Consider the following 14473-nt stretch of genomic DNA (forward strand, 5'->3'; position numbering starts at 1 on the left):
TCCTTCCCCGAGTAGCATCACATAAAAATAGTTACGAATAAAACATTTAAAAATGAAAACAAATAGACACAAACAAAAGCATCTCTGATGAGGACAGAGCAGGGACACTGGCGCTGATGTTCAAAAGAGAGGTCCATATTGTTTAGGCCAAGAGCACCAGTGGTCCGCGAAGCCCTCCTCCATCCCCTCAGACTGTACAGCATGATTAAGATTGTTTTCAGTTCTCGTTCTCTGAGTCGCTGTTGGGCTCAGTGTGGATCGGCGATGTTTTCAAAGTGCTCTTGGTCTCCTGCTTGGCCGTGCTGGACAAATCTATGGCCATGTCCTCCGGGTCGTCAACTGCAGTAGGACCTCCTGACCACAAGAGGTCGCTGTTCTTCCCTTTCACGTCTTCTGAGTACGAGTCGGAACGTGTGGAATCGGGTGTGCCGGGGGACTTCTTGGTCATTTCTAAGGACTTTTTGTGCATTCCTGGTTCATGAGAAGAAGAATACAGGAGTTTAGAACTCAAAACTACTGACCAATAGAGCTTGAAATGTTTAAATTGTCCATCATTGTTTAACCCATTAAATGCCAAGGAACTGTCAGCAGGTCCAGACTAGACTCTTGTAACTACATACTTTAAATGTTAATTTAGCAGATAATGGATAATTCATAATAGTTAACGGAAAATTCAGGGGAATTACTGAATAATTCATAGTGATAACTGAATAATTCATAAGAGTTAGGGAATATTCATAGTAGTAACTGAATAATTCATAGCAGTTACTGAAAAAATCATAATAGTTACTGAATTATTCAAGTGGTAACTAAATAATTTATAGTAGTAACTGAATAATTTATAGCAGTTACTGAATAATTTATAGCAGTTACTGAATAATTCATGGTAGTTACTGAATAATTTATAGCAGTTGCTGAATAATTAATAGTAGTTGCTGAATAATTCATAGTGGTAACTGAATGATTTGTAGCAGCTACTGAAAGTTTAAACATAAAAGTGCAAAGAAGAGCACTGCCATGATGTAAAGGTTCTATACCACTGTACATTCTATACATCCTATACTATGTTCAGTCTAGTTTAGTGGTCAGCAGCTCTGTTCCTGGCACAGTACTTCATTTCACAAGACGACTCAGCTATGTATTCAAGTGATCAAATACATATTTGAGTTTTGATAGAATAAGTTAGACCACCTGCTGGCTCACCTAGCAGCCAGGGAGCGCAGGAGCTCATCATGCCGTTCTTGGCGGAGTTGATGATGGACTCTGGTAGAGGGATGGAGTGACGGACCATGGCGCCGTAGAGTCCGTACTCGGCCATCACGCTGCTGCGGCCCCAGCACTTTTCCCGCTTCCTCCACTTAGCCCGTCGGTTCTGGAACCACACCTGGAGAAAGCAAGCATGTGATTTAGTGTCTGTGTTCACAGTGTGATCATAGTGTGCTCACTGAATGTTCATAGTGTGCTCACTGAGTGCTCAGAGAGTACTCACTGAGTGCTCATAGTGTGCTCATTGAGTGCTCATAGTGTGCTTATTGAGCGCCCGTAGTGTGCTTACTGAGCGCCCATAGTGTGCTCACTGAGTGCTCATAGTGTGCTCACTGAGTGCTCATAGTGTGCTCATTGACTACTCATAATATACTACCTGACTACTCATAGTGTGCTTATTTAGCACCCATAGTGTGCTTACTGAGTGTTCTTAGTGTGCTCACTGAGTGCTCATAGTGTGCTCACTAAGTTCTCATAGTGTGCTCACTGAGTGCTCATAGTATGCTCATTGAGTGCTCATAGTGTGCTACCTGACTGTTCATAGTGTGCTCCCTGAGTGCTCATCGTGTGCTCACTAAGTGCTCATAGTGTGCTCACTGAGTGTTCATTGAGTGCAGTATTCTTAGTGTGCTCATAGTGTGCTCACTGGGTGCTCACTGTGTGCTCACTAGGTTCCTATAGTGTGCTCAGTGAGTTCTCCTAATGCGCTCATGAAGTGCTCATAATGTGCTCATGAACTGCTTATAATGTGTTCAGTCTCCTAGACTGCTTATTGAGTGTACATAAGTGCTCAGTGTGTGCTCATAGAGTGCTCATAGTGTGCTCATTGAGTGCTCACTGAGTGTGCATAGTGCACTTGTTGAATACTCATAGTCCACTCATGGTGAGGTCCTTGTGCGCTCACTGAGTGCTCAGTAAGTGCTTTAAAGCACTTTTAGGGTGCTCACATAATAAGAAAACTGACCTGTATTCTGTCCTCTGGTAACTCTGTCTTCATGGCCAGCATTTCCCGCGCATAAACGTCCGGATAGTGGGCTTCATTAAAGGCCTTCTCCAGCTCCTCCAGCTGGTGAGACGTGAACACTGTCCTGAAACCAGAGCGAGAGACAGTTAAGCTTCATCACAGTCATCACGGTGAGAAAGCTCTGACTGTGAACGAGCAGGTTTCTCTGCACCAGCCTCACCTGTGTCTCCTCTTCTTCCTCTTCTGTGAGCTGCCAGAGCTTTTCCCATCGTTACGGTCACCAGACAGACAGTCGTCATCTGAACAGAACCACGAAACGTCAATTCACAGCCCTTAAATATGGTTCTTCAAGGGTTCTTTAGTAAACATGAGTTCTATATGGAATCATTTGCATGCTTGCACGGTTCTTCACATGGTGAAATGGTTCCTTTAGACTGATGGAGAATGTGTTGGTTGTATGGTTCTATATAGCACCAAAAAGGGTTCTGCTATTGTTACGATGACAAGCTTGTGACAGTAGAAGAACCCTTTTTGGTGCTATATAGAACCTTTTTTCAAGAATGTTCTATACAAAACTCATGGTTCTAAATAGAACCATTGCCTTTACTAAAGAACCCTTGAAGAACCATGTTTTTTAAGAGTGTACATTTAATTAAAAAACTACAGTCAGGGTTCTTGTATGAAACCATCTAAGCTGATGGTTAAAAACAGTAGAACGTGCACTCGGTCTGTTTCGGAAAATGTTTAATTTAACATTAATATATTTAATAATTAATAAATATTTAATAACTAATAAATTCAGCCAAGTTTATGAACATGCAGTGAATTGAATGTATCCCGTAGTAAAAGCTGTGTAGTGGTCATTTCAGCACCAGTGCCTGTGGACAGCACCCGGACGCTAAAATGGGGCGGTTCACGTGAATGCGCGTTTAATATGCGAGAACGCGCCTCTAAGTTAAAGATAATCATTAAAATACCATCAAAGCGCGATGATACTATTCCTGTCAGTGATTGATATGATTGATTCAGTGTCTATCCGACTCCTTAGGAATCGATATATTCATCAGAGCCGATGTATCGTTCCACCCCTACACTTTAAAAAAGACTGTTCTTTAGTAAAGGCAATGGTGCTAATTAGAACCATTCTATATAGAACTATTTGATGCTTAAGGCATGGTGCAATTGTTCTTTAGATTCATGGAGACCTTTTTGAAAAGCACCAAAAAGGGTTCTTCCGTTGTTATATACCCTTTTTGGTGCTCTATAGAACCTTTTTCAAAACGGTTCTGTATAGAACCACATACAACACGTTCTCCGTCAATCTGAAGACGCATGTCACCGTGCAAAGAACGATTTCAGCATGAACTCATGGTTCTAAAGAGAACGATTCCCTTTACTAAAGAACCCTTGGAGAGCCGTCTTTTTAAACAGGGTTTCTGCTGGACCCGCTTTTCTGAGCGGTTTTATATTCGGTTTTAAAGCTGCAGTGTGAACAGCTGAGCTATAAAAACCACTTCAAACGTTTCTGTTCTCGCAGATTCTGAACACACAGTAGATCAGACTGTTAAAGCGCTCAGCGAAGAAGTGTTGATTTAAAGAGCCACAGACTGTAAAGTATCATCAGTCAGTTCGTTCAAACATTCAAACGAGTTGAAAATCTGATTAAAGAGTGATAAAATGAAAGTGATTCGAATAAGGTCAACACAGTCTTTAGGTAAACGGTTAGTTGTTTTATTTTTATTTACTATTATTTTATTGTTATTTCTTATTGTTATTTTTATAGATTTGTTTATTTCAATGAAACTGGTCATTTTATTTATGTATTTACTCTGTACCCAATATGCAACTCAACTGGGACATGTAAACCTTCTAAGTATATTTTATTTATTTTTTAGCCAAATTTATTTATTTATTTATTTATTTAATGTTTTATTTACTAAGATTTAATATTTAAAACACCACGTATTTTTATTTTTGTTTTATTTCATGCATGACTTAAATAATTACCCTTTTAATATAACTATATATATACAATTACCCTTTTAATATAACTATATATATATAATTACCCTTTTAATATAACTATATTATATATAATAATATTTAAATAAATTTTTAAAATACTTTAGTTACTGTGTGCTCTGCAATGCGTAAATATTTGTATATATTTTATTTATTTATTAATAAAATTAATTAATCATTTATTTTCATTCTATATTTATTTTCTCTGATTCAATTTTAAAAATGTAAAACTTTTTAACGAGGCTACATTTTTTATTTCGTGCATCACTTAAATATTTAAAACTTTTTAATATAATATAATATAATATAATATAATATATAATATAGTATAATATAATATAATAAAACATAATATAATATAATATGTTGTTATTTACGGCTGAACGGAAAACTTCGCGCGCGCTCTTACCGGAGAACTCCTCGCGCTGCTCGACGTAGGGCGGCTCGGCTCGCGCCTGCAGCAGAGGCACGTGAGCCGGTATGAAGCCGCGCGCGCTCTGCTGCTGGTGCTGCTGCTGCTGCTGTTGCGCCGCGAGGCTGCACAGGAAGCCCAGACCGAGCGGGAACGGGAACGCGCCCACCGCGCCCACGCCGCCGCCCGGGCACGCGCCTGCCACCGCGCTCGGGCACGCGCCCCCGATCCCGCCGCCGCCGCCGCTCGCGCCGTCCGCGTCCAGCCCCAGCAAGTCCGTGATGGCGAAACCTTTCGCGCGCAGCCCTCCGGGCCCGTGCGTTCGCGTCTTCTCCATTATCCGCTCCTGTGTGCGCGCGCTCTGCTGTCTCTCACACTTAGGGGCGGCCCGGGCCAGGGGGGCTCAATATATACCCCCCCACCAGAGGGACAGCAGCCAATCAGAGACCAGCATTTATTTATTTATTTATTTACTTACTTATTTATTTATTTCTTCAATCCCGCCGGATTAATTGCCACCAATTTCTGCTGTAAATCCGATAAAGATTTTCTCCTCCTGTCTGATTTTCATTTTCCGTTTTCTTTTTTCTTCTGTTCCTGTCACCCCGTTAGGAGCGTTTTATTACTGTAACGATTTAATTCATTAATAACTGTCAATCAAAGGTGGCTGTTTGTATTCGTTCATTCATAATGTAGAGTTTGAAAACCAAGAAAGTTTTAACTGTGATTATAAACACTGAATATTATTATCATTATTATTAAAGGTAATGATGAGGGTTTGGTGGTTCAGTCAGCGCGCGCATTTGTGCCTTTTTTAGTTGTTGTATTTATTGTAATTAAACTCACAACTGATATATTTATGATGTTATTATTATTATTATTATTATTATTATTATTGTTGTTGTTGTTGTTGTTGTTGTTGTGGTTATTGTTATTGTTGTTGTTTGCTTTGTTGTTATTATTATTTTCAGTATTATTTTTTAGATGTATTTATTTATTCATTTATTCATTCATTTATTTATATACACAGTGGTTTCCAAAAATCAGATATGATGATGATGATGGTGATGATGATGATGATGATTATTATTATTATTATTATTATTATTATTATAGTTGTTGCTTTGTTTTTATTTATTTTGTTTGTTTATTTACACCCAATGAGTGCCAAAAAGTCCGATATTATTATTATTTTTATTATTATTATTATTTTTATTATTATTATTATTATACTTCCTGGGTGTTTGTTTGTTTGTTTATCAGAAAGTTTTCGAATTCTGACGCATTTAGGCGTTTATTAATAGAGCATTTCATCCACTCTATTAATGATGAGAAAACACTCAAATGGTTCAAATTCACACAGAATAGAAATTAAATAGAAATTAAAACAAAACGATTAGAGACAACAGATTTAAGAGAGAAACTAATCATTAAATTAAAAATCTGATTAAAATGAAATGAGGCTGACAGAGCGGCGTTAGAGGAGAGCAGAGCGGACAGTGTTTAACCTGAGAGCTGCTCAGTCCGGATTTACAGAGTCCTCTATGCTTCTGCGTGTTCAGTCTTCATGCAGTACTGACTGACTGACTGACTGACTGACTGAGCGGGTGATGATGGTCCTGATGATCTCATATCTCTGCCGGTCAGATAAACACAGTCCGTCTCTGTACAGACAGATCAGACTGGTCTCCTCTCTTCACTGAAGCGCGCGCTCTGAGCAGTTCTTGAGAGAGTCCATCTCGAGCGCACGCGCTCATTAGAGCAACAGATAAACACCAGACACGTGCTGACAGTGATGTAAAGGCTGGGGGTTCTGCGCTCCTCTCGGATGGTTCTGCTGCTCTGATCTGTATGAAGTCAGAACAGAGCGGAGATCAGGAGTGTCTGCGCTTCGGTCTCCCTCTGAGGGGCCATTTCAGCGGTTCTGCGCTGTGTTTACTGCAGCATAAACATCCAGGACAAACAGTGAAGTCTGAAAAATAAATAGTAATAATAATGACTGCGTCACACCTCATGACGTCAAATTGAACCAATTGTGTTACAGCACATAAAACACCAATAATCATAATAGTAATAACAGTACTATTATTACTGATAATAATAATAATAATAATAATAATAATAATAATAATAATCAGATCTTCATCATTTGGGTCAGTTGGACTCCAGATGTTTAACCCTCCATAAAATTATTATAATTAAAAGTGTTAAGCAGGTTTATGTGTTTCTTTGTATAAAAAGTCATTTATTTAGAGACATTAAACATTGAATGGGATCAAATTGACCACAAAGATAATAGGGCGGATAAAAGTCAGATTACAGCCCTCACTCACTCACTCACTCACTCACTCACTCACTCACTCATTCACTCACTCACTCACTCACTCACTCACTCATTCACTCACTCACTCATTCATTCACTCTTTCACTCAGTCACTTACTCATTCACTCACTCACTCACTCACTCACTCACTCACTGCATTTTAATGGTTCTATGAGTGTTCATGGTTCTGTATAGAACCATTTCCTTTTCATAAAGAACCCATTAAAAACTCTTTTATACTACAGAAAAGTCTGTGCAATTTCTAACAATAACATCAATGATGATAATAACAACAACAACAACAACAACAACAATAATAATAATAATAATAATAATAATAATAATTATGTTAAACTAACTCAGGTAAGCTAGAAAACTTTATACACCCTTAGCAAAAAGGGTTCTATATAGTACCAAAATGAAAGGTTCTTTGATTTTTAACAACAATGGAACTATTTTTGGCGCTATAAAGGTCAATGAAGAACATTCTTTATGTTTTCAAATATTTCTTTGAGTGTTTATGTTTCTACAAAGAACAATTCCTTTTAATAAAGAACCCTTGGAGAACGTAATTGAAAATGTAATTTCTAAGCAACAGCATCAAAAACAATAATAGCAATAGTTATAATGTCGTATGTTGTGTTCCTACATTATTATTATTATGATCTGGACTATTTTAGACTATGAGTCACATTTTATATTTCTATGCGTTTATTAAAAACTCATGCTTCGTTGTGTATCTGAGGGCTTGCAGAGTGCACACACTTTCACTGGTGCAAACTAAAAGCGATTTAGGAGTGATTTGTCCAAATTAGGAGCAAATTAAGATCAGATTAAGAGCAGATTGGGGTTTCTGGCCAGCAGCCTCTTCAGGTGAAGGAGTGCCAAATGAAAAGTTTTCATCAATAAACACAGTAAACGAACAGAGTAAGCACAGTAAACAGAGTGAGGAGTGGAGACTGGCTCACCTCTCAGCCATTTTGACTTAAAGAGCAATTACACAAATCGTCTTACACAAGATAATTAAAGCAAATACATTCAATTCCTTTTAGCCCATTAATCTATCAGCGCTGAGTGAAAGCTGCTTTCAGGGCCTGTTTCCATCCTCACTTCTGCAGGAAGCTCTACTGTAATCCACATTAACCGCACTAATGCAGCGCACTGTAACTAACTATGAGAACACAACCTGCAGAGGAAGAGCAGAAACATCACTGAATCATCACCGAAGAGACACATCTCTGAGGAGAATCATCTCTGAATCATCACTGAGGAAAATCATCACAAAATCATCACTGAGGAGAATCGTTATTGAATAATCTCTGAGAAGAAAGATCAATAAATAATCTCTGAGGAGAATCATCTCTGAGCAGAATCATCTCTGAGTAGAAACATCACTGAATCATCACTGAGGAGAATCATCTCTGAAGAGAAGCATCTCTAAGGAGTATCATCTCTGAGCAGAATCATCATTGAATCATCTCTGAGCAGAATCATCACTGAATCATCTCTGAGGAGAATCATCACTGAGTAGAATAATCACTAAGAAGAATCATCTCTGGGGAGAATCAACTTTGAGGAAAATCATCTCAGAAGAGAATCATCACTGAATCATCTCTGAGGAGAATCATCACTGAGTAGAATAATCACTAAGAAGAATCATCTCTGGGGAGAATCATCTCTGAGGAGAATCATCTCTGAAGAGAATCATCACTGAATCATCTCTGCGGAGAATCATCTCTGAGGAGAATCATCACTGAGGAGAATCATCTCTGAGGAGAATCATCACTGAGGAGAATGATCACTGAGGAGAATCATCACTGAGGAGAATCATGACTGAGGAGAATCATCTCTGAGGAGAATCATCACTGAGGAGAATCATCTCTGCGGAGAATCATCACTGAGGAGCATCATCACTGAATCATCTCTGAGGAGAATCATCACTGAATCATCTCTGTGGAGAATCATCACTGTTATCCATGATGAATCTCTGCCTCTTAAAACAAATCTAGGCTACATTTACATCTCCAATAAGCATTTAATCTGAAATCATCTCCCATTAGCATAAATAGCTATTAGCCTCTTACTTCTAAAACCCAACTACATCCATGCTTTATGCTTCATAATACATAAACACACACGTCACTATATGATCATATTCAGCTCATCATGATTTTCATATTTATATTGTATTTAATCGTAAAAAATTGATAGAAAATTTGTTGTTTTTCCAAAAGTATCATCAAAGAAGGCTTAAGTAAGTTATTATTATTATTATTATTATTATTAATAATATTTTCATGGTGGAGACGAATCATCGTGGTGGAGAAGAATCATCACTGAGGAGAATCATCACTGAGGAGAATCATCTCTGAGGAGAATCATCACTGAGGAAAGTCATCACTGAACCATCTCTGAGGAGAATCATCACTGAGGAGCATCATCACTGAATCATCTCTGCGGAGAATCATCACTGAGGAGCATCATCACTGAATCATCTCTGCGGAGAATCATCACTGAGGAGCATCATCACTGAATCATCTCTGCGGAGAATCATCACTGAATCATCTCTGTGGAGAATCATCACTGTTATCCATGATGAATCTCTGCCTCTTAAAACAAATCTAGGCTACATTTACATCTCCAATAAGCATTTAATCTGAAATCATCTCCCATTAGCATAAATAGCTATTAGCCTCTTACTTCTAAAACCCAACTACATCCATGCTTTATGCTTCATAATACATAAACACACACGTCACTATATGATCATATTCAGCTCATCATGATTTTCATATTTATATTGTATTTAATCGTAAAAAATTGATGTTTTTCCAAAAGTATCATCAAAGAAGGCTTAAGTAAATTATTATTATTATTATTATTATTATTATTATTATTATTATTATTATAATAATAATATTTTCATGGTGGAGACATAGATCAATACAAATGTTGTGCGCATCTACATGTCTGCTTGCATCAAATTAACATAAAATCTGCACTATGAATATGAATGTGAATATATTCCTGCCTGCAAACATATGTACAAAATGATAAAAACAAATATAATCACAGCCATCAGATGCTTAAACTGGTGAGAAGCTGAATATTTATTTAATATTCATTCACATTTAGACCTGGAGAACCTGCTAAAGAAAACAAGCCAAATAAGCCAAACAAACCAAAAAAACTAGCCAGACAAACCTAACAAACCAAAACAATTAAACCAACCAAACCAAATAAACCAATTGACCTAAATAAACCAAATAAACAATCCAAACAAACCAAAAGCTAAACAAACCAAATAAACCAAACAAACCAAACAAACCAAAAACTAAATAAACCAAACAAAATAAACAAGCCAATTACACCAAACAAACTAAACAAACTAATCGAGCCAAATAAACCAAACAAACCTAAACAAATGAAATAAACCAAATCAGCTAAACAAACCAAATAAACCAAATAAACAAAACAAATTTAACAACTTAATCAATTAAACCAACCAAACCAAATAAACCGAACCAAATAAACCAAATAAACCAAACAAACTAAACAAATGAAATAAACCAAATCTGCTAAACAAACCAAATAAACCAAACAAACCAAACAAATGAAATAAACCAAATCAGCTAAACAAACCAAATAAAACAAACAAACCAAATAAACCAAACAAACTAAACAAATGAAATAATCCAAATCAGCTAAACAAACCAAATAAAACAAACAAACCAACAAAACCAAATAAACAAAATAAACCAACAAAACCAAACAAACCAAGCAAACTAAATAAACCAAACAATCTAAAGCCTCATGCCGTTAACTAAGCGACTGAAGCTGCTGGTGCTCTGAACTCTCCCCCCCGTCTCCACTGTAAGTGTGCGGAGACCCGAGCTGGGGAATAGATTGTTATTTTAAGGGCCAGATTACAAGGTTGGGTTTCATGGTGTCATCAGATTGGATAATCCCGGATTAAACTAATCAGTAAATGTTTCTCTGCTCATTATTTTCCAGAGAAGATTGTCAGTGGGTTCTCCAAACCACCAAGATTATTAATCTCTTAAAGAGCGGAACATCAGGGGGTGGAAAATCGCGTTTTGCTCTAATTTTCTCGTGAACACTGAAAGCGAATTCGCTCTCTTGAAATGTGGTTCATTTCAGCGCTTATGTTCTAATCTGCGTACTAATATTCTAGAACATGCAGTTTGTGTGCAGAATCCACTGCTAAAGTGGTGCTAGTATTCAAGAACATTAGCTAGTGCATATACTTCTGTTCAGCATCGCTTGTGTTCCCAAATATGTGTTCTAGATTGCTTAGCCAGTGCTTACAATTCTATCATATATAATCCGTGAGTAAGTGTTCTAGAATGCTTAGCTAGTGCCTAGAATTCTGGTCAGCTTCTGTGTTCTAGTACACAATATTCATGTTCTAGAATGTTTAGCTTGTGTGTAGAATAGCTGCCAATACTAATGTGTTTCTCTGTGTGTAGTAATGTTCTAGAATGCTTAGCTAGTGCACAACATTCTGTTTACCACTCTCGTGTATTCTAGTTAGTGTTCTAAACCACTTAGCTAGTGCATGCATTTCTTGGCAATATCTCTTGGGTGTTCTAATGTACATATTTGTGTTCTAGAATACTTTCCTTGTGAGTAGAATCACTGCCATTACTTGTGCGTTCCGATATGTGTACTAGTGTTCTAGAATGCTCAGCTACTGCACATAATTCTTGTCACCATTTCTTGTATTCCAGCATGCATATACATGTTCTAGAATGCTTAGCTAGTGCAAAACAATCTGTCTGCCGTATCTTGTGTCTTCCAATATGCTGACTTGTGTTCTAGAATGCTTAGCTAGTGCGCAGAATGGCTGCTGTCAGTGAGTTTCAATATGCATACTATTGTTCTAGAATGCTTAGCTGGTGTTTAGAGGCTAGAGGGTTCCAATATATGTACTAGTGTTCTAGAATGCATGGATTGTGTGAGGAATAGTAACATTGCTGTTTTTTTTACAATATGTGTACTAATGTTCTAGAATGCTACTGCTTACTGTTCTATTTACCTCCGAAATGCTGAATAGTGCTGGCTAGTGTTCTAGAATGTCAGTATATGTATGTGTTCCAATTTGTGTACTAGTGTTCTAGAATGCTTAGCTAGTGCACAATATTTTTGCCACCATTTCTTATGTGTTCCAACATTTTTGGTTGTGTTCTAGAATGCTTAGCTTGTGGGTAGAATGGCTGTCATCATTAACATGTTCCAATATGTGTACTAGTGTTCTAGAATGCTCAGCTAGTGCACAAAATTCTTGTCACCATTTCTTGTGTGCCAGTTTTCATATTTGTGTTCTAGAACGCTTAGCTAGTGCACAACAATCTGTTTGCCATATCTTGTATCCTCCAATATGCTGACTATTGTTCTAGAATGCCAGTATGTGTGTGTTTGAATATGTGTACTACTGTTCTATCTGTTCTATCATGGTCCAGTGTTCCAATTTGTATATTAGTGTTCTAGAGTGCTTAGGTAGTGCAGATCATTCTTGGCACCACTGCTCGTGTCTTCCAATATGCAAACAAATGTTGTAGAATGCCTAGCTTGTGCATAGAACCCTAGCTGCAACTGCTAGTGTGGTACCATATGCAGATTAGTGTTCTAGACAGCTTTCTGGAATTTTGCCAGCCACTGCTCGTGTTCTACGACACCAAATCCTCGATCCTGTGGTAGCTGTGAGGAAACTGTTTGTATGTGTAAGTCGGTTAAGTTCGAGGTCTTGCTTGTATCCCTTTGTTGGGTAAACATCTGGGCTCGCTGCTGTCCAGATGTTTTCGCCTTATCTATTAAGACAGCGGCTGAGTTGTAATCATCAGGAACATGTCGCACCAGAGCCGACAGAGCGATGCGCCTCTCCCACCGCCAATCAGCGAGACCCCAGTTACTAGGTCAGCTTTTGATTTTGCATCACACACACGATTCCCTGACAGTCCGTGTACTTGTTTTCACCCTTAAAACATGAGGAGGTCATTTGGTCATCTAAGAAAATAAGGCCCCAATAATCTGGACGCTGGAAGAGCAGTAGAAGAGAGCAGGGCCCAAACTAACATGGGGTGAAATACTGTAAAAAACAGGCTTAATTGTATTGTGGATGTTCGGAATTCAGTTCTGTAAAATTACAGTAAAATTTTTACTGTAAAACATTGATTTTTGTGTAGCTAAACAGGTTCAGGGACAGTGTGCTTTTGGTCTTCTCATATCTTCCGATATTTGAGAGATTTTTCAATGAAAACTGTTTTTATATATATATATAATGTATATATATACAGGATCATACTGTTTTTACAGTTATTAATATATATATATATTGCACAAATATATTGGCTGACAGTATGGAACTGTAAATTCATATTTATTTCATATTTATTTATTATTTGCTACTTATTAGAACTACGAATCCCAGTATTATCTGTGAAAAGTCATTACACAAACAAAAAAATACAGTAAAATTTACAGTAAATGACTTGCCAGTAAGGTTAAATCAACAGTACTCTAATTATTTTATTATTTTCCTGTAACTTTACTAAATTTTGAACATCTACAATAAAATTAAACCTGTTTTCACAGCTAAAGGGTACAATAAGTGTTAAATTACAGTAAAACTATTGTAAATTTACTGTGGATATGTATAATCAAGGTTACAGTAATTGTATACAAATATAATCTACAATTACAGTACTTATAAAATTTAATTGTAAACAATTACAGGTGACTTACAGTTGGCATGAAAGTGCATTGCTACACTTAATTAACTAATTACATACTTAACATGAAATTACACAGCTTAATATTACATGCATTAAATGCAACCCATTAAAATTGACATGCATGCACCATAAAGTACTTCTAACCTATAAACAACGGAACATTAAAAACATGTGGCCAAATTTACAAATACAATAAACACTCAAATTTGCAAGAAAAAAGCCTTGAATGACTTTATTTACAGTTTAATGATTGGATTAGGCAGAAATTTTGAAAAAAAAGCAGTGAAATTCCCCTTAAAACCTTTTTTGCATTTATATTTTCTGTTCTATAACAAAATTGGCATAGGCCATTTTCATTAGTCATTTATGCAACAGATATTTGGTTTGTCTGGATCAAACAACATAGAATTGTATTGAATATTTATATTTTGCATCAATTTACCAGATATTTGGTGATTTTAAGATGTAAGATTTGTGCTGCTTTTGTCTGAATTCCTCACAAATGGTAAGTTCACCTGTAGCAGAAACATGTCGGTTTGCTCATATAAAACAGTGATTAATCTTCCTCAGATACTAATGTAGCTAACAAGCTATGGAAGCTTATAGCCCACCAATTAGCATTGTGCTAACTGCAGGCCTAAACCATCAAACACTCACCTCCAACTGTGTGGAGCTGTTCAGTAATTTAGTAAACATACTTGATTATGTGGTTTCTGACACTGTATAACACA

At 37.1% G+C, this 14473-nt stretch overlaps 1 protein-coding gene across 1 annotated transcript; it reads right to left on the reverse strand.

Annotated features, from left to right (window-relative positions):
- Positions 1–217: 217 nt before the first annotated feature.
- vsx1 (visual system homeobox 1 homolog, chx10-like) lies at positions 218–5001 on the reverse strand. Its single transcript, XM_036593749.1, has 5 exons — positions 4662–5001; positions 2451–2529; positions 2231–2354; positions 1192–1384; positions 218–471 (listed from the first exon to the last, which is right to left on the reverse strand). The coding sequence occupies exons 1-5, from the start codon at positions 4999–5001 to the stop codon at positions 218–220; spliced, it is 990 nt and encodes a 329-aa protein (XP_036449642.1).
- Between the last annotated feature and the right edge of the window lie 9472 nt (positions 5002–14473).

Source organism: Colossoma macropomum, unplaced genomic scaffold, assembly GCF_904425465.1.
Source record: "Colossoma macropomum unplaced genomic scaffold, Colossoma_macropomum, whole genome shotgun sequence".
Taxonomy (NCBI): domain Eukaryota; kingdom Metazoa; phylum Chordata; class Actinopteri; order Characiformes; family Serrasalmidae; genus Colossoma; species Colossoma macropomum.

Coding starts and splice junctions, on each gene's coding strand:
- vsx1 (XM_036593749.1), bottom strand. CDS start 5,001: ATGGAGAAGACGCGAACGCACGGGCCCGGAGGGCTGCGCGCGAAAGGT. Junction 2,530..4,661: donor GCAGCGCGAGGAGTTCTCCG/GTAAGAGCGCGC, acceptor GGTTCTGTTCAG/ATGACGACTGTCTGTCTGGT. Junction 2,355..2,450: donor AGGAAGAAGAGGAGACACAG/GTGAGGCTGGTG, acceptor CTCTGGTTTCAG/GACAGTGTTCACGTCTCACC.